The sequence below is a fragment of the Podarcis bocagei genome (genome assembly GCF_964188305.1).
Source record: "Podarcis bocagei genome assembly, chromosome: 11".
Taxonomy (NCBI): domain Eukaryota; kingdom Metazoa; phylum Chordata; class Lepidosauria; order Squamata; family Lacertidae; genus Podarcis; species Podarcis bocagei.
This window is the reverse complement of record NC_138136.1, coordinates 14,372,077-14,398,110: the sequence shown is the minus strand read 5'-3', so window position 1 is coordinate 14,398,110 and position 26,034 is coordinate 14,372,077. Positions and strand designations below refer to the sequence as shown.

The 26,034-nt window shown below is 42.8% G+C and overlaps 1 protein-coding gene and 1 long non-coding RNA gene across 2 annotated transcripts in view; one reads left to right on the top strand and one right to left on the bottom strand.

Moving 5' to 3' along the window:
• Nucleotides 1-26,034, top strand: part of ADAMTS19 (ADAM metallopeptidase with thrombospondin type 1 motif 19) — a 121,513-nt gene that overhangs the window by 93,203 nt on the left and 2,276 nt on the right. Inside the window, exons 17-22 of the mRNA XM_081213568.1 lie at nt 4,900-5,057; nt 7,344-7,497; nt 8,974-9,109; nt 10,288-10,492; nt 11,547-11,699; nt 25,546-25,723. Coding sequence (XP_081069694.1) covers nt 4,900-5,057; nt 7,344-7,497; nt 8,974-9,109; nt 10,288-10,492; nt 11,547-11,699; nt 25,546-25,723 — 984 coding nt within the window. The remainder of the gene's footprint in view (nt 1-4,899; nt 5,058-7,343; nt 7,498-8,973; nt 9,110-10,287; nt 10,493-11,546; nt 11,700-25,545; nt 25,724-26,034) is intronic.
• LOC308597911 lies at nt 16,761-25,641 on the bottom strand. Its single transcript, XR_014013278.1, has 3 exons — nt 25,535-25,641; nt 17,672-17,756; nt 16,761-16,823 (listed from the first exon to the last, which is right to left on the bottom strand). It is a non-coding gene; the product is annotated as an uncharacterized lncRNA (long non-coding RNA).

The window sequence follows — 26,034 nt, the reverse complement described above, 5'->3', positions numbered from 1 at the left end:
CTCTGACTCCACTGAGAGGCAGTTAGTCCATGCAGCCAGTGACTCTCATAAGTCTCGATTTATTTTCACTCGACAAGGTAGTACCTTAGAAAAGGTTGGCAGGTTATTAAACAAGTAAAGCATGGCTTTCTCCAGCCTTCCTCAACTTGAGGCCTTAGAGATATTTTGGACTGCAACTTCCAACAACCATGGCCAGCAATCAGGAATGATGGAAAATTGAAGTCCAAAACATCTCAAGATCACCAGGTAGGAGGAACATGCCTTGATGCAGCTGAATTTCATGATGATGGCTTCCAGGATAAAATCAGCTAAGCAGGTACAAAGAGATGACACTATACTTGGTTCTAGTTACAAGTACCATATTTTTCGCTCCATAAGACGCACCAGACCACAAGACGCACCTAGTTTTTGGAGGAGGAAAACAAGAAAAAAAATATTCTGAATCTCAGAACAGCAAGAGGGATCGCTGTGCAGTGAAAGCAGCAATCCCTCTTGCTGTTCTGGCTTCTGGGATAGCTGCGCAGCCTGCATTCGCTCCATAAGACGCACACACATTTCCCCTTACTTTTTAGGAGGGAAAAAGTGAGTCATATAGAGCAAAAAATACGGTAGGTAGCCGTGTTGGTCTGCCGTAGTCAAAACAAAATAAAAAAATTCCTTCCAGTAGCACCTTAGAGACCAACTAAGTTTGTTATTGGTATGAGCTTTCATGTGCATGCAGGTATCTGAAGAAGTATGCATGCACATGAAAGCTCATACCAATAACAAACTTAGCTAGACTTGGTGACAGTGTCCCAGTACGGAATGCAAGACCAGCTAGAATTTTACCTTTCACATAACTGTGTGTAGATTGCTTTGGTTTGATCACATCCAAAAAAATATTCCCCCCTGGAGTTGAAAAGAATTTGCTTTGACCGTTTTAAAACTGAGGTGTCCCCTTTACAGCTTTTTGGATGTAATGCACATGCCCTTTTTCTCCTTCAAAACCAGAGCATACTTTTAGCAGGCCTCGTTATGCAATTTACAAACTGAAGGACACGGGAAGATTTTGAGTTGCATTGCCCATTTCCCTGAAATGAAGCTATTTGCATATATGCCCCACCTGTACAAATTGTGAAGGCTTTGAATGTGGACACTGTTTATGTCAAGAAAGTATTGGCTTGTCTGCTGTGAGGGAATGAACTTGGCACTGTATAATTCAAGGGTTTGGGTATATGTGATTTTTGTGTATCCTTGGAGCTGAATACCCACATAAGGTGCAACTGCCCTGTATCTGATAGGCTAGCTACACTTCCTAAAATATCAGCATTTTGTGCTTTGGGGCTTCATTTGGTAATTGTTCAGAAACAAGATGGCTGTGAAACAACCATGTTGCTGTACTCCTGTACCAAAGATGTCTGTCCATTGGGTGGAGAAGAATCTACTTTTAATTCAGTGGTTAGTTAGAAGACTTTAAAATGTCGAGATATTACATCAGAAAAAGAAACCTCTTAGAACTGTAACATTACTGGATGCTGCAAGGATGTTTTAGGAATTTTGTGCTATTTGGATTCATTGTACTGTGCCTTAGTGGCATGCGTGATTGTTGGATAATGTAGTTGTATTGCCGCCAGTTGATGGTGCTATTGCCATTGTTTCCCATAGAAACATAACAAAACAGTACAAATATGGATAGGACGGCAGTTGATTGCCAGGAATGACTCACGTTAACATACAACTTTATGAAGAGATTTGGGCAAGGACTGAGCAGTTAAGGCACTTTCACATCACGAATGCCAAGCATGGAATTTCAGTGAGAAAGAATGTTTAGGGCAGTCTTGTCCAGAGGATGACATCAAGCCATCAAGTCAAACTTCACATATCTGATTAAGGGGCCTGAGGCATTCAAGATTCACATTAAAGAGAGAGAGAGAGAGAAATTGAAGAATTATATATCAGCAATGACAAAGTTGCATATCCCTCAGTTCCTTGAAGTGTATCTGAGTTGACCTCATTAAATGCTTTTGGGGATTGATTGGGCCTGGGAGAGGAAAGAGTCGGCCAAAAAAAGTTACTCCTGGCAGGAAAGATCAAATTAATGTCTATTTGCAAAAGCCGCAGTTAAAAATGTCTAGAAATGTAAGTGCTAACATTTAGCACTTCGCAAGAATAGATGAGGTATTTGCACACGTACTAACCACACCAACTTAGAAACAAATGAGCGCCATGATCAAAAAGGTTCTTAAGAGCTTTGTGAGCTTTCAAATCCTGCAGGTTATTTATCAAGCTCATCATGTTGATGGCCGGAAGGCTGGATGTACTGCTTTGAGCACAAAGGCGATGGAAAACAGACCATGTTAATTGGGATAATTGCTATTTTCCCAAGATATATGGGTGGAAATGGCCATGGAACAAGTTTAATAGTTCTAGTTTTTTCTTCAACATATCTAGTGGGACAGAACAACTTCCACCAAGTATAGGATTTTGTTTCTGACAGCAGCTATCCACCTGTCTCTGGGAGGCTGACATCAGAGCACAACTATCCCCAGTCTCATAAAAATCATTTCCTGTTGCTTGTCCTTTGCTTCTGGGTACATTACTCTGATGCATTCGTGACCTTTGTGGCACAGAGTACCCACCAGCTTTGTTCCTATGCTCCAATAATACCGAGGTTAGATTACTGCAGTTCATTGCCCATGGGGCTGCTCTTGAAGACTGTCCAGAAATTAAAGCTAGTGCAAAATTGGTCAACCAGCCTCATAACAAGGATCCTGTAATCCAGATATATAACACTTATTCTGGCCTTGGTGTGCTGCTTCTGATACATTTCCAGGTGCAATTCAAAGGGCTGGTTTTGCTCTGTAAATATTTACATAGCTTGGGACCCCTGGACTTTACATTTGAACCTGCCTGGCCTGTTAGATCATCTCCTGTTACTACAAGAGAGAGGACCTTTTCAGTAGTAAACCCCCTTCTATAGAATTCCTCTCCAAGGAGGTTTTCGGGGGCAAAATTGTTATTCTTTCAGCGCTGGACCAAGAATTTCTTCCACTCCTAGGCATTTCATTATTAACTTGATGGTTTTTGTTAGTTTGACATCCAAATGGTGATCATACTGATGAAGTTGGGGAAGGAAATGGTGAATTGTTGGGAATTAGATGATAAGCTACCCAAACTCCGAATTCATTTTTTGTTCTTTATTAGCCACAAAGGTCTCAAGGTAACTTGCAACAAATACAAAGAGTAAAATATAGAAAAGTAATAAGAACTAATCACAAGCTATGAATTTATCTAATCTATATAATGTTGGATTTATGAAAGTGAACCTTCTAACATCACTTGACAGAGCTGGTATACAGTGTTCACAAACATTCCAACAGCTCAGGGAACCAAGTTTCCAGACAGTTTCCAGCTCAACGTCTGGGAAGGAAGAAAAAGTTGTCAGTTTGCCTGGGACTGATACCTCACACATGTCCTTGGGACAAGAGTAGCTTTGTGGAGCAGGCTGAAGTCCAAGGAGCTAGGGAAGCAAAGGGCCACCGTGCTTGGCCAAAATGAGCAGAGCAGGCCATTGACTAAGAATCAGAAAACTGATGGATGAGTCAGTGGAATGGAAAGAGCTTGAGGGGGAAAGACAAAGAAGTTGGAGAGTTTACAAAAGGAAAATCTAAAGAGCAAGGAAGGAATTGGACAGCCAAGGGAGGCAGGCTTGGAACTCTAAGCCAGGGAATTTCATGTGGCTGTGATATCAAGACAGCTTGATAAAGTTATTTTAACTTATGAGAGTAGCGTTGAAGGGAAATTATGTTACTCGTGGAGGACAGAAAACAACTGACTTGAGAGGAGAACAAGGACTACCACCGTTATGTCCACCTCACCTGTCATCCAGTGTGATCTGTTCAACCACCACCACCATTGACCCTTTCATGCTCCACCTTCTTTTCCCATCCTGATGGCCCAGTTGACCACCACAGCTGTAGAGATAACCGTGAACCCTTCTGTGGGGCATACTTTGGGGCAGGCTATTGAAAGAAGATCTGGGAACTCTGGGCTTGCAAAGGCCTCACAGCACAGAATAAGTTTGTGATTGGTTTAACCTAAAAAGCTCTTTCCCCTGATGGAGAGATATATTAATTGTAGCTTCTGTTGGAGTTCTGTGACTTGATCGTGGTAAGAAGATAATGAGGCACAGGATGAGGTGAATGCAGGAAACTCTGGGTTGTAGCCAACTAACTACTACTCAAAGTAGACCCACTGAAATTAATGGGCATGACTAATTTGGGTCCATTAATGTTAACGGCTTAGTAGAATACAACCCTGAGTTTTATCATAGATTGGAACAAATAAGCCAACCTTATGCTTCTTAAGTTTTCTCCCCCAAAGCCATCTAAGCTACTTGCTATCATCACATCTTTTTTAAGTTAGTAATTTCAAAGCTCTATTGCTCAATAGCTTGTGTTCAAAGCACAGTTTAAGATCCACCTACGTTGGCACAGGAAGTTCACAGAGTGCAGTAATGAGATTCTATTGCATCTTCTTAGCTGCTGTTGTAATTAATTTTAAAATACCATGTTCTAGTGCATTCATGTAACACAAACAATGAATCCATAATGTGTAGTTTGTACTATCCATATTGCATGATGGTGAACTAAATCCTGCAGCCCTTTATCTCAACCACTCAGTATTTTATTGAACCCTGTCCTAAATATGGAAAGAATTTAGACAAATCTAAATATATGGCTTTTATCATTTATCCCAACTGGGAAGCAGATAAAATGTTTTCTTGCTGAGATTTCTTTATTATGCTTATTATTCATAAATAGCTTTGTAACTGAACCAGCGTAGGAAAAAAAATATTCTCATAGAACAACTGGAAAATGAACCATTTTCTTCTATACTGTTTCCCAATGTTATCTGCAGCTCTCCGAGATGCCGGCAAACAGTCTATTAATAGTGACTGGAAGATAGAACATTCTGGAACATTCAACATTGCTGGTACCACGGTTCATTACGTTAGGAGAGGTCTGTGGGAAAAAATCTCGGCCAAAGGTCCAACCACATCACCTTTGCATTTATTGGTATGGATGACCATTTAAAAACTATTTTATGCTATAATAAATCCTAATATACTAGGGATTAATGGATGTCTATTTCTGGTCCATATGGATTTCACTTGTATTCATTTGTTAGTCTGTTCCACCCCGTTTCTGAGTTAATCGGCAATGGTGATGATGATTTTAAAATCTGTATGAAAATTTGTATTTGACAGTTGTATTCCAGTGTATGCATTTCTTAATGAATTTAATGCTAAGTGTTCAGTTTTTACACATTTTAGTACATTTTTGAGCTGAGAACAGTACCACAAAATTCAGAGAAATGTTAAATTCAGGGAATCATTATGTAGATTAGGCTGGTTTACTTAAAAATGAAACAAAATGAAACAAAATTCCCTTCCACCCCTGGCAGGCAAACACTCACCATTTTTTGCAGCAAAGTATGGCAATAATCTCTTCAAATGGAGAGATTTGTCAAAGACATACGTATCTGTAGTCAGTGAGGGGATTTCTGCATAACCTGGACCATTAACTGAAGAATAAACAAGCTGGTATCAATTCAAAATTGCTAGCACAAAGTAGCTGGATCGTTTAGGGACACATTATGGATTATAAAGCGTTTCCTTCACAACTGCAGATATGCTCAAACCCTGGCAGTGGATAAAAGCTGTTTCTATCTAGTTGTGCTCAAAGAATTTGCAGAACACATTTGCAGAGAACTATTTCCTCTTGAATAATTCTTCCTTAAATTTTGCTGGAGGGAGCTGATCTCTGCAAGTAATTGTCCTCCCTTTCAGTGCAAGTGAGGTCCCCCCCTCCCCCGAGATGTTTGTGCCTATAATCTTGGGATACGTTGGCAACTAGGAAAGGGAGTTGAGAAAATGAAAAGTGAAGTTTTCGTTATGGTGATAATCACTGGCTAACCTGGAAGTAGCTTTCCTTGTAACAACACAGTATTGACCAGTATTTGGGTCTAGAAAGAGTGTGTAGTCATGAAGCGAAATTATTCTGTGATTCAAATTTATGATGAAAAATGTATTTCTAAAAATAGAAGCTTACTTGAAGTTTTAAGTCCTTGGGGCAGGAGTTAGCACAATACACTTACGCTATATTATTGCAGTTTTAAAATGACTATTGCAGATAGAGTCATATGACTAAAGTTCTCCTGACATCTTAATGCTGAGTGATCTACAGTGTTAGTCACACTCAGAGTAGACACATTGAAATCAGTGGACGTATGTCTCTTGATTTCAGTAAGTCTACTCTTTAGTATGGCTTAGCTGGATATTGCCCACTTTTTGCAAATGCATACTTTGCTGACAAAGTCGTGTCAGCTTGCTTTTGAGTTGTTGGTTTTAACAGTGGTGAGTACATGCAGATAATGCTCTGTCTTCTCCCGGAAAATTCTGTTGATGACCATGGAAATTATTAAAGGGAAATATCCCTTGATCTTAGTCACTGCCTCCTGTTACAGTGATGATGATGATGAATATCCCGCCCATCTGGCTGGGTTTCCCCAGCCACTCTGGGCGGCTTCCAACAAAATATAAAATACGATAATCTATTAAACATTAAAAGCTTCCCTAAACAGGGCTGCCTTCAGATGTCTTCTAAAACTCAGGTGTTTATTTCCTTGACATCTGATAGGAGGGTGTTCCACAGGGCGGGCGCCACTACCAAGAAGGCCCTCTGTCTAGTTCCCTGTAACCTCACTTCCCGCAGTGAGGGAACCGCCAGAAGGCCCTTGGAGCTGGACCTCCATGTCTGGGCTGAACGTTGGGGGTAAAGAAGTTCCTTCAGGTATACTGAACCAAGGCCATTTAGGGCTCTAAAGGTCAGCGCCAACACTTTGAATCAGGCTGATAACTATTATTTACATGAAATGTTCTGTAAGAATAGCCCTTTTCAGAGGTTGCCTGTATCCACAGGCAAAATTTAGCACTGCATGTATAAACCCTTTGATTTTCCCTATGAGAGTTGCCTCAAATGACTTCTGTGAATGTCAGAATGTCTGTCAGATGCAAGCCAGTGCTCCATTTCTTCATATTAACAGATGAAGCCACCTTGTACTGATTCAGACCAGGGATCTGTCTATCCCAGTACTGTTGGTTGTCGCTGCCAATCGCTCTCAAGAGCATCAGGAGAAGGATCTCTTAAGCTGACCGTGATGGGGGATTGAACGTGGAAAAGATTCATGCAAAGGATTTGCTCTGCCACAGAGATTTACCTTTCTCCCCTCAAATGTAGAAATATCACCGTTCTCCAATGTGATATTGAGACACCCCAATTTTTTTATTCTGTATATTGCAGGTTCTGCTCTTTCAAGATCAGAATTATGGGCTACACTATGAATACACCATTCCTTTGGACCCTTTGCCTGAGAATCAGAGCTCCAAAGGGTCTGAGCCTCTTTTTATGTGGACGCACTCAGGCTGGGAGGACTGCGATGCCGTCTGCGGAGGAGGTAATGATTCTCTAAAATCTGTGGTAGAAGCCAAACATTTGGTGGGTTGTGTGAAGATACGGCATTGGTGCTGATGCACTAGGGCTGCCATTATTGCCATTCGGACAATATCGCGTCCTGGAAAGTTCAAAATATTTTGCTTTTCTTATTGATTTCTCTTTCTTTTCTTTTCTTTTTCGAAAAAAACTGTTACATGATACAGGCGGATTTGTTTACTTAGAAATATATTTTTGGAGGGTGTTTTTTAAACTTCGCAAAACTGCCAGTTCTTGACCTAAAATTCTACTTGAGATCCATCATCTCTAAAACATGCATGGAGCTTAATGGATAAGCATTTGACACTCATTTCTAGGACACAGAATGCTTTTTGTGTGTACAGGTAAATGTATAGGTCACCCCCCCCTTAATGGAACACTATGCCCAAACCATGGATTAACCCATGCTTTCTGAAGAGAGATTGCAGCTGTTTTGTTCTCCCCAAGGCATTTTCGGCATTTCAGCATGGCACAACAGCTAAAGTCAAGGTTTGGCTTAAAGTGCCATCCATGTCATTCATTGGGATAACACACACCTCATTCCCTGTGCCCAGCAGGTCTTTTGGGTTGTGTTTCTCAGAGGCCAGTGTCTCATTCTGCACGACAGGTGCAGTTTTGAAACTGAAGGGGTGGCCAAAAGCAATTTCTGATATGACAAGAGAACCTGCTGTTCAAAAGAAGAAGTGCAGGAAGTGGTTCTTTGGCCAGCGTTTTTAATCAAAGCAGCTGCCTGAGAGACCATTTTTAAAAGAAAAGTGTCAGAGTTTGTCCTGCCCTAAGGTAACAAGAATCTTCAGAACCCCAAGTCTTCTTAGAGACTTGCTAGAGGGACCCTTACTTGCAAAATCTGATTACCAAATACAGTGGTTCCTCGCAAGACGAAAAGAATCCGTTCTGTGATTCTCTTCGTCTAGCGGTTTTTTCGTCTTGCGAAGCAAGCCCATTGACGGATTAGCGGATTAGAGCTATTAGCGGCTTTTAGCAGCTTATCGGCTTATCGGATCAGCTGATAAGCGGCTTAGCGGCTTAAAAAAAGAGGGGTAAAAGGGGAAAAAAACCGCAGGAACTCGCAAGACATTTTCGTCTTGTGAAGCAAGCCCAGAGGAGATTCGTTTTGCGAAGCACCTCCAAAACGGAAAACCCTTTCGTCTAGCGAGTTTTCCGTCTTGCGAGGCATTCGTCTTGCGGAGCACCACTGTAGGCCCCACGCCTTTTCAGGACCCCGCAACAAAATCAAAATAATATTGATTTGATCTTGAAAGAAAATTACAATCCTTTTCCACGCCACTTCCTTCTTCCAGCTGGGACCCGCTCCTAATTCAGTCACACACCAACCTGCTTCGAGGATTGGGCAGGCCAGGGGGCTGCGCAGAGCCCACCCACCTCTCCCTGCGCAAAGCTTTCCTTTAGTTCCAAAAACGTCCCTTTTGTGTCTTACCAGGAGAAAGAAAGACAACAGTATCCTGCACAAAGATCATGAATAAGAATATCAGTTTTGTGGACAGCAAGAAATGCAAATACTTAACGAAACCTGAGCCTCAGCTCCGAAGGTGCAATGAGCAGCCATGCCAGACAAGGTGATAGTGAGTCATTATTTAATGAAGGTTTTAGTTGATGCTTATGCTCAGAAAGCGCCCGTTTCTCAGCCGGTGGGTGTCCCAGCTGAAATGAAAGAATGCCCCAAGGCATCTGCAATAACTCAAAAGATATCTGAGATTATCTTCTCCTTGGGCTCTAATGCCTGGCACATCACCCGCACATCCAGCCTACCAAGCAATTTTGTGTGGGTCCTGAAGCCCTCCTCCCCGGGCAATGATTTCTGATTTCTTCTTCCTGTTTGCACTCCAAGACCTTCAACAATGGCATCAAACCAGAGGGGGGTGCGGTCGCCCCGGGTGTCATCTGTGGGGGGGGGGGTGAAATCGCCAGATGCTCGCCATGTAGGCAGCAGACCGCTAATGACGCTATCACTGTGGGCGACTAGTGGTGCCCCCCCCGGATGCTCCCCATGGGCAGCTAGTTGTGCCCCACTGATGCTCGTTGTGCGGGTGACAGGTGGCTAGGGACGCTTGCCATGCGGGCGACTAGTCCCCACGGGCCGGATAGCCCCGCCCTGCGTCACTCCAGGAGCTGGGGCAGATAGCTCTGCCACTGACCAGTGGGAGAAGGGTTCCTTTTGCAAAGGTAAAAAGAGCCTTTGTTTTGCTCCCCAGGGCAGTTCTGGGGTAGGAGGAGTCCATCCTACACCAGTGCTACCCAGCAGGCAAAAATGCTGCTGAGTGCATGTGTGTGTTTGTGCAGGTTGCTGAGTTTGTACTTCCTCTCCGTGTGCTCCCAATGCCACCAACTGTGCTCTTCCAGAGAGTTCCCAGACCTTTCAGAGCAGTATTTCAAGGGATACAATGAGTTGCAGGGAAGAGGAAGAATCTGCAAAGATCGTCTCCCACCCCCTGCATCCAGTCAGAGCCTCTGCTTCACCTGTGTCTTGCTCCAAAGGAGCTCTTTGTTTGCAGGAGAGTATTCTCGAATCAACCTTTTGGTTCTTAGTTGCTGTAAACAGCACTGGATAAAAGCATGCGATAGCAGAAAGAAGGCTGTAATTTGAAAGTTAAGACACCGTTGCCTCAAAATTGAGGGCCGATGACCCTCAAAAAGCAATTGTGTTGCATTTATCACAGAGGTCAATTTAAAATGTGTCTTAAACCTCACGGGAAAATATTTCGAGGAGTAATCGTGCTTTGACCTGCATTTACAGATGGATGATGACAGAGTGGACTCCATGCTCAAGGACGTGTGGGAAGGGGACGCAGAACAGACAAGTCGCCTGCACTCAGCAGCTTCGAAATGGGACTTTGATCAGAGCCCGCGAGAGAGACTGTCTTGGCCCCAAACCCCCTTCGGCACAGCGCTGTGAAGGCCAGGACTGCATGACAGTGTGGGAGGCTGGCGTATGGTCCGAGGTGGGGTATATGCATTGTTTTTCTGTGCATTTATTTTCTGTTCATTTGTATTACCTACATTCGGAGAGAACACAAAAGTTGAGTTTGTGATTTATCGGTGAACGCTGCAGAATTTTGCATATGAGAACGAATTAACTCCTTATGTCTAATTTGAGACAGTTATGAATGTATATTTCTCTCACATAGCACGTGCTGTGCCCAGTGCTAATTTTGTACATACAAAAAGAGGTGCTGGAACTCGCCAGGAACGCCTCCCTTGTTCTCTTAGAATGGCAATGGTTCGCACCTGAAAGGTGCCGGAACTGAGTTCTGGCATGTTCCGTCTGAAAAAGTGTCCTGGCTGTACCAGTTACAGCAAAGAACAGATATATCACATCAGCAGTGTCCATTTTTAGGCAAACTGGTCCTCGAAATAGATGAGGCTAGCTAGCCCCATATCCCCCCTCCAAACCTTGGCACTGTAAAGCTGGGCTCAGGGAGCAAATAGGAACATTTCATATTAACTGCATTTATTGTCTGAATCCTTCCACAATGTTTTCTTGTATCTGCGCTTTGCCCATTCAATTTCATTTTAATGATTGCATTTATTAGGCAGAAGAAAGAGAGATCTATAGATCTCTGTAGGGACGCGCGTGGCGCTGTGGTGTAAACCACTGAGCCTAGGGCTTGCCGATCAGAAGGTCGGCGATTCGAATCCCCGCGATGGGGTGAGCTCCCGCTGCTCGGTCCCTGCTCCTGCCAACCTAGCAGTTCGAAAGCATGTCAAAGTGCAAGTAGATAAATAGGTACCACTCCGGCAGGAAGGTAAACGGCGTTTCCGTGAGACGCTCTAGTTTCCAGAAGCAGCTTAGTCATGCTGGCCACATGACCTGGAAAAACTGTCTGCAGACAAACGCTGGCTCCCTCAGCCAGTAGAGTGAGATGAGCGCCACAACCCCAGAGTCATTCCTCACTGGACTTAACTTTCAGGGGTCCTTTACGTTTTTATAGATCTCTGTGCAGAATGCCATGATGTGTATTGTGTGTGTGCATCATTTTAAACACCTTTCTACAGTGCTCTGTAAAATGTGGAAAGGGAGTACGCCATCGGACCGTAAGGTGCACCAACCCTCGAAAGAAGTGTGTTTTGTCTACGAGGCCTAGAGAAGCAGAAGACTGTGAAGACTATTCCAAATGCTACGTCTGGAGAATGGGAGACTGGTCCAAGGTACAACGTGCTTTGTACTAGCGCTACGATGTTATATTTACTAGCCATTGTCAAATATGCTACAGTACTTCTCCAATGAAAGACAAGACCAGTGCAGACTGAACAGAACAATGTGGTAAAGTTGTCACAAGGCAGATAATAGACTGGGGGTGGCAAACCTGTGGCCTTTCAGATATTGTCAAACTCCCATTTCCCATCTGGCCCAGCCCCCCCCCCAATCCCCTCCCCCTCTGGCAGTGTTTTAACTGTGACCTTATAGCCCCCCCAAAGTCCAGGGTTAGATCCCGAAATTCACTAAGTCTTCCTGATGGACTTCCGAGCTCATCTGCAGCACTGTAAGAAATAGAAACCTGTTGTTATTTAAAGAATGCCAGTTTGCATCGCATGTCTTTTCCTATATGCTCTTTTCTAGAATCTTTATTTGCTTCACTGCTCTTTTATATGTAAAGATTTGCCCTTTTGAAACTGGGTGAAATTAGGAATTTCCCAGACATAGCCGGAATACTGCAGTGTCTGGGTGGATACGGCTAAAATGTCCGGGGAAATCCAGATTTTCCCTTTTTGAAATATGGCAACCCTAGTGAAATCTCCTTGCAGATCACATAACAATTTAAACTGGGGGCGGCTGTGTGTGTCATTTGCAGGTTTTTAACCAGAAGCGTTTTATAGTCACCTTTGCAGTTACACTGCTGTCATTTGTGAAGCAAGTATCTCGTGCAGCTGTAAGGGAAATGAGCAGACCTGTGTGGATATCCAGCTGAATTGTGTATTGCGCAGTTGAGATTTTCAAAGGTTTATATCAAAGCAGTATGCATTTTAAATTTCTCGGCAGAGGAATGAGTTCAGCTTTGACTGCACTCATGTTTCCTATCTTTTTCTCTCCGTGACCAAACTATCCCACCCTCAGACTAGTGCATAGCAACATGACGGTGCAGCTTACATGGTAATATAGCTTCAATTAGAAAAAGACATTGAAGAGCCATATCAATGCTCACTGCTGATTGTCTGTGATACAGAATAATTAGTGCAGCCTTCTATCACCCTCGGTTTTGCTCTTTGGGATTTTTTCCGCTGGACATTGATAGGAAGCTGTTCTTTTGAGAAATGCCAAGTTCTTGTCAAACGGGTGCCAAAATGCAGCTTGAGAAACGCAAATGTCACATGTTGCGACAGGAAGCTTAATCGGATACCATTTGGCTTTCTGTTTAGGGTTTAGCATCCCTTTAACTTTGAACTTAGAGGATTGGTAAAATAAACGACAATATGAAAAGTAGAGCATAAGACAGTTATTACCAAAGCAAAGATATAAAAAATGGATTTTAAAATGTTTCAGAAAAATAAAAGATTATGGGTTTCTATTGTTCAGCACTTCAGCGGAACAGAAGCCAGATAAAAGGGATGCTAAACTTGTTCCACAAGCTCAATGTATATCATGTCAGGTTCTCTGAAACTTTAGCGTGATATACCCAGGTCTTTAATAGATGCTAGTAGCAAACAAAGTGGCTCTAAGCGGTAAAGTGTTGGCAACTAACGTCAGTCTGTGTTGTGTGCCTGTCATGGTGATGGCAGTGTGGGATCCAGGGAAAAGCAAAGCAAGCTTTTTTAATTGTCCTGGGTCAGCATTCATCGTGGCAAGTGGCCCTCCGTGGGGTACAATTTGCACACAATTCAATGTATAAATTGGATTTTCTTAGGCAAAAGGAGCTTAGTGGTAGAAAGAACTGGAAGGAGCTCCTTTTGCCTAAGAAAATCCAATTTATACACTGAATTGTGTGCAAATTGTACCCCACGGAGGACAAGTATTGGAGGGCTTTTTAAAACAGAAATAAAAATGGGCATATCAGTGTAAGCTGCGTCGACTGGCGCCATCAATATTCAGTTAAGAGGCTATGCAGAGACTAGGAGGCTGGAGGCACTGTGGCCCTCTCTGCTTATGTTGACCCTGCCATAATGTTGTATCTCCCCTTGTCCCTAGGGCTAGAGGAGAACTGCAGTTTGGTTAGGATTTTAATGTGCACCTACCTAATTTTCATTTTCTGAAACCCAGCTTTCCTTTTAAATTTGCACTTTTCCGACAGGAAGAACTTCCTGACAGTAAGAGCTGTTCGACAGTGGAATTTGCTGCCAAGGAGTGTGGTGGAGTCTCCTTCTTTGGAGGTCTTTAAGCAGAGGCTTGACAACCATATGTCAGGAGTGCTCTGATGGTGTTTCCTGCTTGGCAGGGGGTTGGACTCGATGGCCCTTGTGGTCTCTTCCAACTCTATGATTCTATGATTCTATGACTTTCGCGATCCAGTTGGGCAGCCAAATAGTGTGAAGGAAAATGCGTTCGGCGGCAGAAAGTGTGCAGCAAAATGCATATATTAGGGAAAATAACATAAACCATGCATTATATCCGGTGAAAATCCTTGCAGAAATGTGTATATAAGGCAAAAAAAAATTACATAGTGTATATGGGGGGGGGGGGGAGAGGATGTGCACTAAAATTCTAATGGAGTTTTCATCATGAAGGCTATTTGTTTTGTTTTTTAATTGCAAACTGATGGAGAGGGGGGAAATGAGATACAGAGAGAAAAGGAAATGGATAGGTTCATCCAGCCTGCCTACCTATTGCAGCTGTATGTAACAGATCTCCATGTGCAACTAGCAAGGGTTGAAAATATGGTGGCAGTAGCAGTGAGGAGATCCAGTTACCGATCTTGATATGTGAATAGTTTTAGCGATTCGTATCCAAGACTCAAACTGTTACTCTTTCATCCCCCTTTGTAGCATGCAGGTAATGAGTAGCAGAAGGAATTGTTCTTAGAACCCGAAAGCTGACACAGTAGATTGCACTTGGGGAGGAAATCAATCTTTTAGTCTAGTAGCACCCTTGCTCTGGGACTTCCTTCCTATTAAAATCAGGCAGGCATTTACGTTCTACTGCTCTCAATGCCTTCCAAAATCTTACTTGTTTCAGCATGCCAACCCAGACGGTAATTTTGTTATACATGCTTGCTTTTATATCACGTTGATTCCCTCCCCCTACTATTTTTATTATGTCTCCTTGTTTTTTTCAAGTTTGTTGACTTCATCAGAATTTTTTGATAAGCAGTGATTGAAACTTCCATTGTACTAGGGGCATTTTGCGACAGGGAATTTCATTAGCGCGAGCCGTTTCTGAGCTCTGGACGCAGTAGTGCGCCTATGATTTCAGATTAAAACTGCCACTGCTGGATGGAAAGGAGTGTCAGGAGGTCATCCTACTCTCGAGTAGGACCCTGGCAGAGACACATGCCCAACTGGCATGTTCCCTCCCACCTGGTCGATCATTCAGGAGCTTCAAAAGCTTTCTTCAGCCGAAACATCACAGTGACTGTTGCCAACAGACATCGGCACACTTAGGGAGCCGCAGAGTCTTCGCAGTTGCATAACAGACATCAGCAACTCAGCATTTTGGCTAATCTACTTTATTTACATATAAACACACACGGAGCACTGAAACGGCTCCATCTCTATCTAGCATCAGACAGCAAAGAGAAAGGACAATAGTCCCACTTCACGGAACACAGTAACACAAACATCCTGTTTCCGTCACTTCCCACTCTGTGGAGTCAAAACATATACCGTCATGTGATAGGCAACAATCCCATGACTGCAATCTTGGAGCAGGAATTCTAACAAGGAGGACCTTTTTCTACCTCCCCACTTCCAGGTACTCTCTGCAAACTGGAGAAGAGACCCTCTGAAGAATATTAGGGGGATGGGCAGCGGAAGGACTAGACCACGTGGAAAATGAACATAGTTTAGCTGCAGTTCAGTCATTTTCAGCTTTGTATTCTTGTTATAAAAAAGTGTGCCTAGACATTCAGTTGTTGTGCCCATAACCTGGGTTTAAGGTGCCATTTAGCTCCCAGCTTTCATATCTCAGTTTCTAACACTGTTGATAACACTTCAGGTTACAGACTCTGCTAACCCAGAAATAGTACCTCGGGTTAAGAACTTTGCTTCAGGATGAGAACAGAAATTGTGCTCCGGTGGCAGCAGGAGGCCCCATTAGCTAAAGTGGTGCTTCAGGTTAAGAACAGTTTCAGGTTAAGAACAGACCTCCAGAACAAATTAAGTTCTTAATCTGAGGTACCACTGTACTATTAGAGATACATAGACAGATAATTATGGCATTATTGTGAGGTTTAATAAGTTAACTGTTTATATTTGGACAACTTTTCTGCTGTACTTTATTGGAAGGAGAAAAATAATCATTTCCATAATAACAATTTAAACAATTTATTTAACTAAAGCAATAACATATGTATCCATGTCTGTTAACTGATGTGGTTAAACTGTGGGGTTTTTTTAAAAGAAAACTTAGTCTGAGTTTTAGCACACATGAAAAACTTAAAACAAATCCTTATTTCCTGATGAATAGCCTTTGGACTATAATATAACAAACAGAAATCTTATCTTTAGAAAGATTTTCCCTCCAAAAGCATTTTATTTTAAAAATCAAATTTAAATTTTAAAAAATCCAATTTAAATTAAAAAAAATATTTGATTTTTAATGGCCACAACCCATCTCTGTCCTGTGCCTGTCCCATCATTTCTTATGAAAAAATGTGTTTTTACACGTTTTCCCCCAACCGGCTTCAATCTGAATTGAGATAAAGAATAATCTGGCTGCGTTTAAAATCAGCAATGTGCACACAGGTTCTGAGTAAGTGAGAGTTCCTAGAAAGCATGTGTAGGCCTGCAGCCTTGGTGCTAAAAGCAGTCCTTCCTGAGCAATGGTAACTCGCTTGCTAGTTGGTGAAAAGGTGTGCATATCCTTAAGCAGTTAGCTGCATTTCCTTGCTTTTGTGTGTTTTGTCAAGCTCCCCCTTTGCAACAGTCCTGTGCTTTTGGTGTGTGCCAGATCCCTGAGGCTAGTGTCAAAGGAGAAGGCTGAGCATAAGAGACTAAATGCATCCTGACACTTTACAGTTGCCTAGGGAGTCGCATTGAACAAGCCGTGTGGTCTAGAGAGAGCCATTAGTGTAAGGAACTCTGAAAACAAAGCTGTCAGTACAAGAGGATTGCTGAAGTTTAAATTGCTCCTTTGTTTCCCTACCTTAGTAAAGGAGGAAGGGGGTCACCAAGTGAAATTCCCTGCAAAAAATAAAATGAGAGATGCATTTTCTTATTCCCTAATCGAAGAATTCTTAGGTAATTGCAGTACAGCGGCCTCTATCTCACACAACTAAGAGCCGCAAAGGCAAAAAATTAGGGAAAGAGGAAATATGGCTCGTTTATGATAATTATTAGCTAGGTTCTCGAGGTTTTAGAAACACATGGCCTCACACACATATACGCTGCCACAGTTTCTAGGAGACCGTAGTTCAACTTGGGCGAAATTTGTGATTGCCTGTCCTTCCTTGTTTCTTGTAGACTATACCGTTGTCTGTTAATTGTTTCCTGCAAATAATCTCAAAGCAATTTCACAATACAATGAAAGCATATATAAAAACTATTTCAAATCCAGTACTGGGATAAAAATGTCCACTTAGAAGGCTTGTGGGAAGAGGAAAGTCCTCAATGGGTGCTGAAAAGACAATTGAGATGGCGCCCTATCGGATCTGTAACCTGGGGCAGCCCTATAGAAAAGGCCTGGTTCCAATTAAAACTGTTCTTAACCTGAGGTACCACTACAGCTAATGGGGCCTCCCGCTGCCACCACTGCGCAATTTCTGTTCTCATCCTGAAGCAAAGTTCTTAACCCGAGGTACTATTTCTGGGTTAGCGGAGTCTGTAACCTGAAGCGTCTGTAACCTGAAGCATCTGTAACCTGAGGTACCACTGTATATCTCACCACTGCCTGTGATGGCAGTGCCATTGGCATTAATACAGTTTCCCTCTAGGTAAGCTCTCCCATCAATTCTCTTAACCACCAAATGACCCGGATGCAGCATCCTTTCAGGCAGTGCAATTTTTCTAGAAAAAGAGGTGCTACAACTCACCATGAACGCCTCCCTCATTCTCTTAGGATGGCAATGGAGCACACCGGAGAGATTCTGGAACTGAGTTCTGGCTGGGGGAAAAGCCCTGATGGGGAGGGGCAGACATGACAGTAGTGAGATGACATTTTTAAGTGCTTATAAACTGAATCTGTCCCTCCCGCTACAGTGCTGCAAAAAGTAAGTGTCCAATTTTGACACCCCTGCCCCTAGTTTACAGTCCACAAATGGAGACTGAATATTCAGGGGCCGTTTTAGTATAGCTCTAGTAACAATCAGGTTTTGGTTTTTTTAACCTTTTAAAAAATCGAGCTTAATCTTACTTAAGTTTCAAGTCTGGGCCTCTTCTTTCATGGTGTCTAGAGGCTAGCCAATATAGTATACCTTTCATTTTCCAAACAAGCCTGTCATTCCTTAAAATTGACGCTGACACCAATGACTGAACTCTGGAGTCCCGATCTAACTGGAAATGATTGTATAATCAGTATAGACATGTTTCCAGTCAAGCAGAAAGTTCTTTTCTAAGTGAGTGCCGTTCATGTCAATTTGAAGACATGTCTGATGATACAGTTCAAACAAATTTATCCTAAACTGGATATTTTCCGTGGAAAAATCAGATGTTCTTCATTTTGTATTGTCCCATCCTTTGAGACATAATCGTCTACTTTCCCCCCCTTATAGATATTTATTGTTTGAACTCATCTGCCTTTTAAACAACTTAATTTTTTTTAAAAAAATCTAGAACAAAATGTGATTTCTTCTACTAAAAGCTGCCAAGATAAACATTTTGGGTAGGCCGCCTAGCTATTTGCTATGTCATCTTATGAATAAATGAGCTATTATCAGTTTGAGGGCTGGTGGCAAGTTAAAAGCTTAAAAGAAGGCAGCTGCTTATGCATTCAAAAGGGCTCCAGTCTGGCTTGGAATCTGGTTGGTCACTGTGAGAACAGGATACTGGACTAGATTGGTAGGGCCGGATTAGGTTTGATGAGGCCCTAAGCTACTGAAGGTAATGGGGCCCTTTATACAGGGTGAGTCCTTTAAAAGAGGCCCCATGGATACAGAATACAGTGGTGCCTCGCAAGACGAAAAGAATCCGTTCTGTGATTCTCTTCGTCTAGCGGTTTTTTCGTCTTCCGAAGCAAGCCCATTGAAGGATTAGCGGATTAGCGCTATTAGCGGCTTTTAGCGGCTTATCTGCTGATCGGATCAGCTGATAAGCAGCTTAGCGGCTTAGAAAAGGGGGGGGGGAACCAGCAGGAACTCGCAAGACATTGTCGTCTTGCGAAGCAAGCCCATAGGACATTCGTTTTGCGAAGCACCTCCAAAACGGAAAACTCTTTCATCTAGCGAGTTTTCCATTTTGCGAGGCATTCGTCTTGCGGGGCACCACTGTACACATGTTCCACGGGGCCTCTTTTAAAAGACTCACCCTCTATATCCAGCTGTCCTTTGTCAACAACAAATGATTGCTGTTTTTTGTGTTGAATATATGCTATATGGTAATTTATGGACCTAATAGGTATCTAAAGCCATTTGCACATAACAAAATATGTATTTTATCAAAGTAATGAACTGAGATACAATTAAGAAGAAATATATTAATAGTGAAATAATTATGTCCCCACTGTGGAAGGACGTGTGGATCCAGAATTGGCCTCCACAGTCACTTACGGACTCACTGTTAAAACCTTGCTTATGGAAGACAATCTTACTCGGCTATGAGTGATTGCCAAAGAAGAAGAAGAATTCCAATGTCCTGACCATCTGTGATAATGTGCAGTCCGCACAATACCATCTAAAGCAAATCACTTCCCTCCCAATGAATCCAGGGAACTGTACAGTGGATGCTCGGGTTGCAAACGTGATCCGTGTGGGATGCATGCTCGAAACCCGCAGTGTTTGCAATCTGTGTCTGTGCACGCGCGGGTTGCTATTTGGCGCTTCTGCGCATGTGCGACTGCTGAAACCTGGAAGTAACCCGTTCCGGTACTTCCAGGTTTCAGCGGTACACAACCCGAAAAAACGCAACCTGAAGCATCTGTAACCCGAGGTATTACTGTATTTTGTTATGAGTGCTAGGAATGGTAGCTCTGCGAGGGGTGAACTCCAGTTCCCAGGCTTCTTTGGGGGGAGCCATTCACTTTAAATGCCCTTTAAATGTATGGTAAGGATGCACTGACACAAAGTCATAACTCATAACTATTGCCTCATAACTATGACCTACCATCATACCCAGCAGTCTCAATGCTCTTCCTTGGGCTGGATCACGAGAAAAGCTAATGGAAGAGGCTAGTATTAGCTGGAATTTCCCATTCCGTCCAGTGCCAGCCCCCTAACCCCCTGAAAAAATTATCCCAGGCTTCAGTGACGCTTCTTACTATGGTGGGCTGCTGTCTGGGGTAGGCTGAGGGGGGAATCTCCAAACACCAAGTGGAGGCTCCGATCATGAAGTACTGAAGTCTGTTGCGTGTGTAGGTCCCCCAGCCACCCCTCAAAATAATTCAGAAATCACACGTAATTTTAGTTTAAGGTTTTTGGTACTATTTTGGCCACAACTTTATTAAAATACAAAATCTGTGAGTGGTTGCTTAGACATTGGTTATGACTATCTCCCCCCCCCCCCCCGGACAGAACTGACTTTCCGAACTCCATCGGAAGCCAGTGAAGGGAAAACAATGTTGGGGATCAGTTGAGCTGAGCGTCAGTCCCTCACCGCTCACCCAACCAGCTCCCCAAGGCTTGCCGGCCCTCGTCCCATTTCAGGGATTGGACGAAATCGTGGCAAGCCCCAGGATTCCTTTAATGGAATTCCCTTTCAGCACCATTGGAGGGGCAGGCACAGCCTATCCTGACCCCTCCACCACCAGTTTTTATAACCAATGCTTAACCACAACCTTACAAGTTGTGACGAATTGCTAAGTAGTAGGCAAAAACCAAATGGCACCAGCCAATCAGCCAAATGGCAAAATTCCTACTAGGCCCCTACCCCAAGGCAGACGACCCCATGACAGGCATAGCAAGGTCAACCGGAACACAGAGCGGGCGAGTGATCCGATGCACTCTGCGAAAGAGAAAGCAAAAGCAGTGTGCCCCAATATTTAAAGACTATGGCCGCACCCACCCAATTTGCTACATGCAATTTGCCCCAGCAACCCGGTCAGCCAATCATTGCGCCAGGCAATAACTATTAACCTGCCTGGCAACAGAGGGCTGGCCTGGTGGCCCACACCGCAACACGTGCTCTCATTTTAGGGAGAACACGCTTTGTAACAAGGCTTTGCCACAAGTTGCCGCTGAGGATGTTTCTCAAGAGGCTGATCAGAACAAGATATAGTGTCCCATCTTGAAGCAATGAAACAGCTGGTAGAATGCGTTCAAAGAGGCATCTAGCTGCTATAATGGACCTATATTCAGAAACGAGCTTGCTGTTGAAAGCTAATCTTAGTGGTGAAGTATTTGCAAGGAGGGCTTACTTCATTTGGCGTGCCTGTGACATCAGATTTCTGAGAAATTATATTTCTGAACGGAATTTGAGAGAATTAGAAACAGCTTGAAAAAGAAAATTCAGTTCCAACTGTAAGCATAGTAAGTTGGAAGTTAAGTCCAGTGGAATCTAGTGGGATTTTTGCTTTAAAAAATATTTTCGGAGGAGGCTCTAGACAATCACAATGAGTACAAAGGTTGCTATAGGAGACCCTTAAAGCGTGTAAATTCAAGGAGATATTATATAGGTGTGAAAAGTGGTTTCATGGAATGGTGTGAAGCAATATCAGTTCCTAGTTGGTTTATAATAAAACTAACATTGCAACTTAAGAAGACTAGGAGGAAATTGGAATGCAATATAGGCAAGCATCTTAAAATGAAGTTAATATTCTACAGTTTTAAAAAATTCAGTTTAAGAGAAAAGCAAAGGCTCCTATAAATTCATTCATGTTTGAGAAACATGGAAAGTATTAGTCAAAGCTTTGGGTTGTGTGACATGTAAGCAGTAATCGTGTTGAATCATTGTGCTCCTTTTATGCCCCCGCCCTCATCCAAGGAGCTCCGGGCAGCACCTAGATTCCCCCCCCCCGACCCCCTGTTTATCCTTGCAGCAGCCCTATGAGATACAGTAGACAAAAAGTGAATGGTTCACAGTCATCTGTAGTTATCTACAGATAACTTGAAGCTATTGTCAACAAAAGCTGGCTGGAGGTGTCCGGAATCTGCGGCAGAGAAGGGAAGCTTTCGTGCTTCCAGTTTTTAACTGCTGTAACTCTGAATTTCAGAGAAATTGGATAAAAATGGCAGACAGCTCGTTTCCATATGGAGTAGAATACGGAATAGATATTTTGCATGGTTTCAACAGAAAATGCAGCACACCTCTGATATTGAAGTATCCACCCCACTTTTATTTACTGGTGACGCAGCAGACATTTTTAAAATCCTCTTTTAAAAAAATAGAGAGAGAGAAATATTGAATAAAACTCTCACCTTTTCAGAGGCATTTTAAAAAAACCCTCTTCCTGATGATGGAAGGATTGTACATAGTAGAAAATGCACTTCTTTGGCGATCACTCATAGCCGAGTAAGATTGTCTTCCATAAACACAGTTTTAACAATGAGTCTGTAAGTGACTGTGGAGGCCAATTCTGGACCCACACGTCCTTCCACAGTGGGGACATTGAAGAATCATTGCTTTGGCACCGGTGATCTTTGCTTCTTCCAGTACACTGGCATTAGTTTGCCAGTCTTCCAAAGTGACTTGTAAATTTTTTTGGAGACACCAGTGATGGAATCTTTCGAGAAGTTGGAGATGGCGTTTGTAAGTGGTCCATGTTTCACAAGCATACAGTAAGGTTGGTAGTACAATAGCTTTGTAAACAAGCATTTTGGTTTCCCTGCGAATGTCCCGGTCCTCAAACACTCTGCACTTCAACTGGGAGAAAGCTGCACTCGCAGAGTTCAGGCGATGCTGGATTTCGGCATCAATGTTGACCCTTGTGGAAAGATAACTGCCTAGGTAGGAGAAGTGATCGACATTTTCCAACGTTACACCACTGAGTTGGATTTGTGGCGCTGCAGAGGGGCTATTTTGTACTTGTTGGTGCAGCACTTTGGTTTTTGGGATGTTGAGTGATAGGCCAAGCTTTCCGTAAGCTTCTGCGAAGATATTTAGTTTAGTTTGGAGGTCATCCTCTGAGCGTGCGCACACTACATTGTCATCAGCATACTGAAGCTCTATGACGGAAGTTACGGTAACCTTACTCTTTGCTTTCAGCCTGCTCAGATTGAAGAGCTTTCCATCTGTTCGATATACGATTTCTACCCCAGTGGGGAGTTTCCCTTTGACAAAGTGTAGGATCGTGGCAATGAAAATAATGAACAGAGCTGGGGCAATAACGCAACCCTGTTTAACACCTGATCCCACTGTGAATGGTTCACTTTGAGAGCCATTGTTATCTGCGATTGTTGCTGTCATATTATATGATATTTACAAATTTATCTGGGCAGCCAATTTTCAGAAGGACAGTCCACAGGGCATTATGATTTACAGTGTCAAAAGCCTTAGTCAGGTTGATAAACACCATATACAGCGGTTGGTTTGAACTAGCTCAGACTTCTCACTGAAATACTTGTTCTGTACGTGAAGGGATGGGGTTCTTTTTAAAGGTGGGGCAACATTTTGTGATCTGTTCTTGAAGGGAACTCAAAAAGGGGAAGGAAGATTGATAGATGGGTGGATGTACACATTTTCGCACTTAGATAAAAACTTAGAAAGAGATGATTTCTGCAATAACTCCAGGGAGTTGTTAGCAATACAGTATGTGGGAGGCACTCACTCTGCAGCCCACAGAAATTCTTCCCTCTCCCCCTTATCGTCTCAATCTACTCTGCAGTGGATTGCACTCTTTTAGCAGCAAGGCTACATCCTGCCTGCTTGCTGTCCAGCCTTTGAACATATCAGAGTACAGAAGCCTGGAGAAACTCAAAATATATATTTAAAATCCTGTTTTATAGGTGGGTTGGGGCCAGCAAGCATACCACCACACCAGGCGTCGTCTTCTTTTTAAAGCCATCCTTTGACAGGCCAGTCAGTAACTTTGCAGTTTTCATTTAAGATGCTGGTCTGGTTTGTGTTCAGGAGACCTTTGGTCGGATCCAGCAACGCCATTCTTGTGTTCGTTTGTCTTCTGTGTAATAACTCTAGAACAAGTGATTTCTGCCTTGCAACCTGAGTAATCATTTGTTCTTGGAAGAAGTTGTCCAAGTCTATGTTGTTAACACTGTTACAGATTGGCACTTCCAATTGCAGATTTTTATCAAGCTCGGCAGTGATTGCCTATTATCTTGGCTGAGGTTCAGAGTTTAAATGCTGCTCTCTGCCAGTGACAATTTTTCCCTTAATTTACTTCGTACTGAGGCCAGCTGGAAGTGGCTTGTAGCATTACAACACCTTCCTCAGCTGTTGGTCTAGGGATTCAGCTTCAAAATATATGTCTCTCGCAAGCAGAGGAAAGGGAGAATTTAGGGTGAGAGTTGCGGGTGCCAAGTTGAAAGATAATTTGATATAGTGTTTACAGTTCAGTTACTTAAATTATGTGGAAGAGAGACTCAAAATAGATCACCGCTGCTTTTGCAGAAAAAAATACCACCCATCATTCTTTCCTTAATGGCTTTCAAGTACCTTCATCCAGAAATCATTTTTGTACAGTCTTTGACAAGAACGTTCTGCTTGAGTTGCTGCTTGAACAGTTTAACAGTACCTTTAGGGCCACATTCAAAGTGCAGAGATTAACAGCAAAGTGTTGTTTCCACAAAGAAAATCTGGCTGCCTATTAGAACATTTTGTTTATGCTTAATAGTTTTTGTCCAGGAATTCTTGTTAATCAGCTACAGGCAGAAGCAACACATATCATGTGTGCATGCAATAATACCTTTTTGCCAGTGGTTAAACCTGAAAATGAATTGATTTACTAAGATCACTTCATGTTCTGTCTACAAAGTCTGTGTTTGTCTAGGTTTCTGCTCATAAGGCTGCTGGAAGAAAAGGCATTTCTGGTGCCCTTAGTTCAAGTACCAGTGGCCGCCACACACTAGAGCGTACAGAGATTCTGACCTTCCAGAAACGCTATAAAAGCCACCCATTTGCAGCTATATTGTCTCGGTTGCAACCAGCAGACAATGAATGGAGGACAAGCAACAATATTATTTTCTGATATGAACCTCATGCATTCCTCATTACCTTCTCTTCCTCTGATGAGTTCATAGGGAAGAGACTGGAAGCACCCACTTCCTGGTTTAAATTAACCAGCGTTCATCTGATTGATTTAAACTGTGGTTTGTTGAAAGAAGCCGGGATTGTAAAGCATGATCCGATCCTGTATTCTTTCAATAAAAATAATGATTTGATCAAAGTTTGGTCTTTTTAGAGCTAACAGACTGCAACTGGATAAAAATAGGAAGTCTCCTGTCTTCGAGTATTTTATCAAGCCACACAATACTGTATATAAGCTGTTCCTTACAGGTGAGCTTCAGCTGCCTGGGAACTTTACACTCTCAGCTTTAACTGCTAGACAGGTCTTTATCAGAGATATAGAAGAAACTAAACCAGCCTCCTGCCAAAGAAAGAATATAGTATTTGGGGGACGGATGGACAAATAAACCATATCCAGTGCTATTTCATATATCAGAATAGATCCTTAAGGGTTCTGAGAATGCAATTTACATCCCTTGAAAAGACAAGAATGTGCTCCATGTAAGAGGGTGCAAAATGAAACTATATTTTCTCATTGTTTTAAATTCAGACATTGAGTCTGCCATAACACCAGGCTTGGATAAGATTTTGTTCCATGGGCAAAAGTGCTTACATGTTTCTCTTACCTTCCTTGCAGTGCTCCATTACCTGTGGCAAAGGAATGCAGTCACGAGTCATCCAGTGCATGCACAAGATCACGGGAAGACACGGCAACGAGTGTTTCTCCTCTGAAAAGCCTGCAGCATATAGACCCTGCCACCTGCAGCCCTGCAACGAAAAAATTAATGTGAACACAATTACATCTCCTAGGTTAGGTAAGCGGTTGCAAGCTCATATGGGAATAGTGTGTTTTAACATGATACTGTGTCCTTTTGTTTAAAATGCATCTCTGGGTTATTTTTTTTTCAAAATATAGTCCGGGCTCCCACAAGGTCTGAGGGACAGTGGAGCGGCCCCCTGCTGAAAAAGTTTGCTGATCCCTGTAATTAGCTGGTGATAATATCACGATATTGAAAACCAGATATCACCTAGTCTTTCGTCTGATTCAGCCCTGTTCTTATGCTCCTGTGTTAAATGGTGCTTAAAGGTAAAGGTAAAGGGACCCCTGACCATTAGGTCCAGTCGC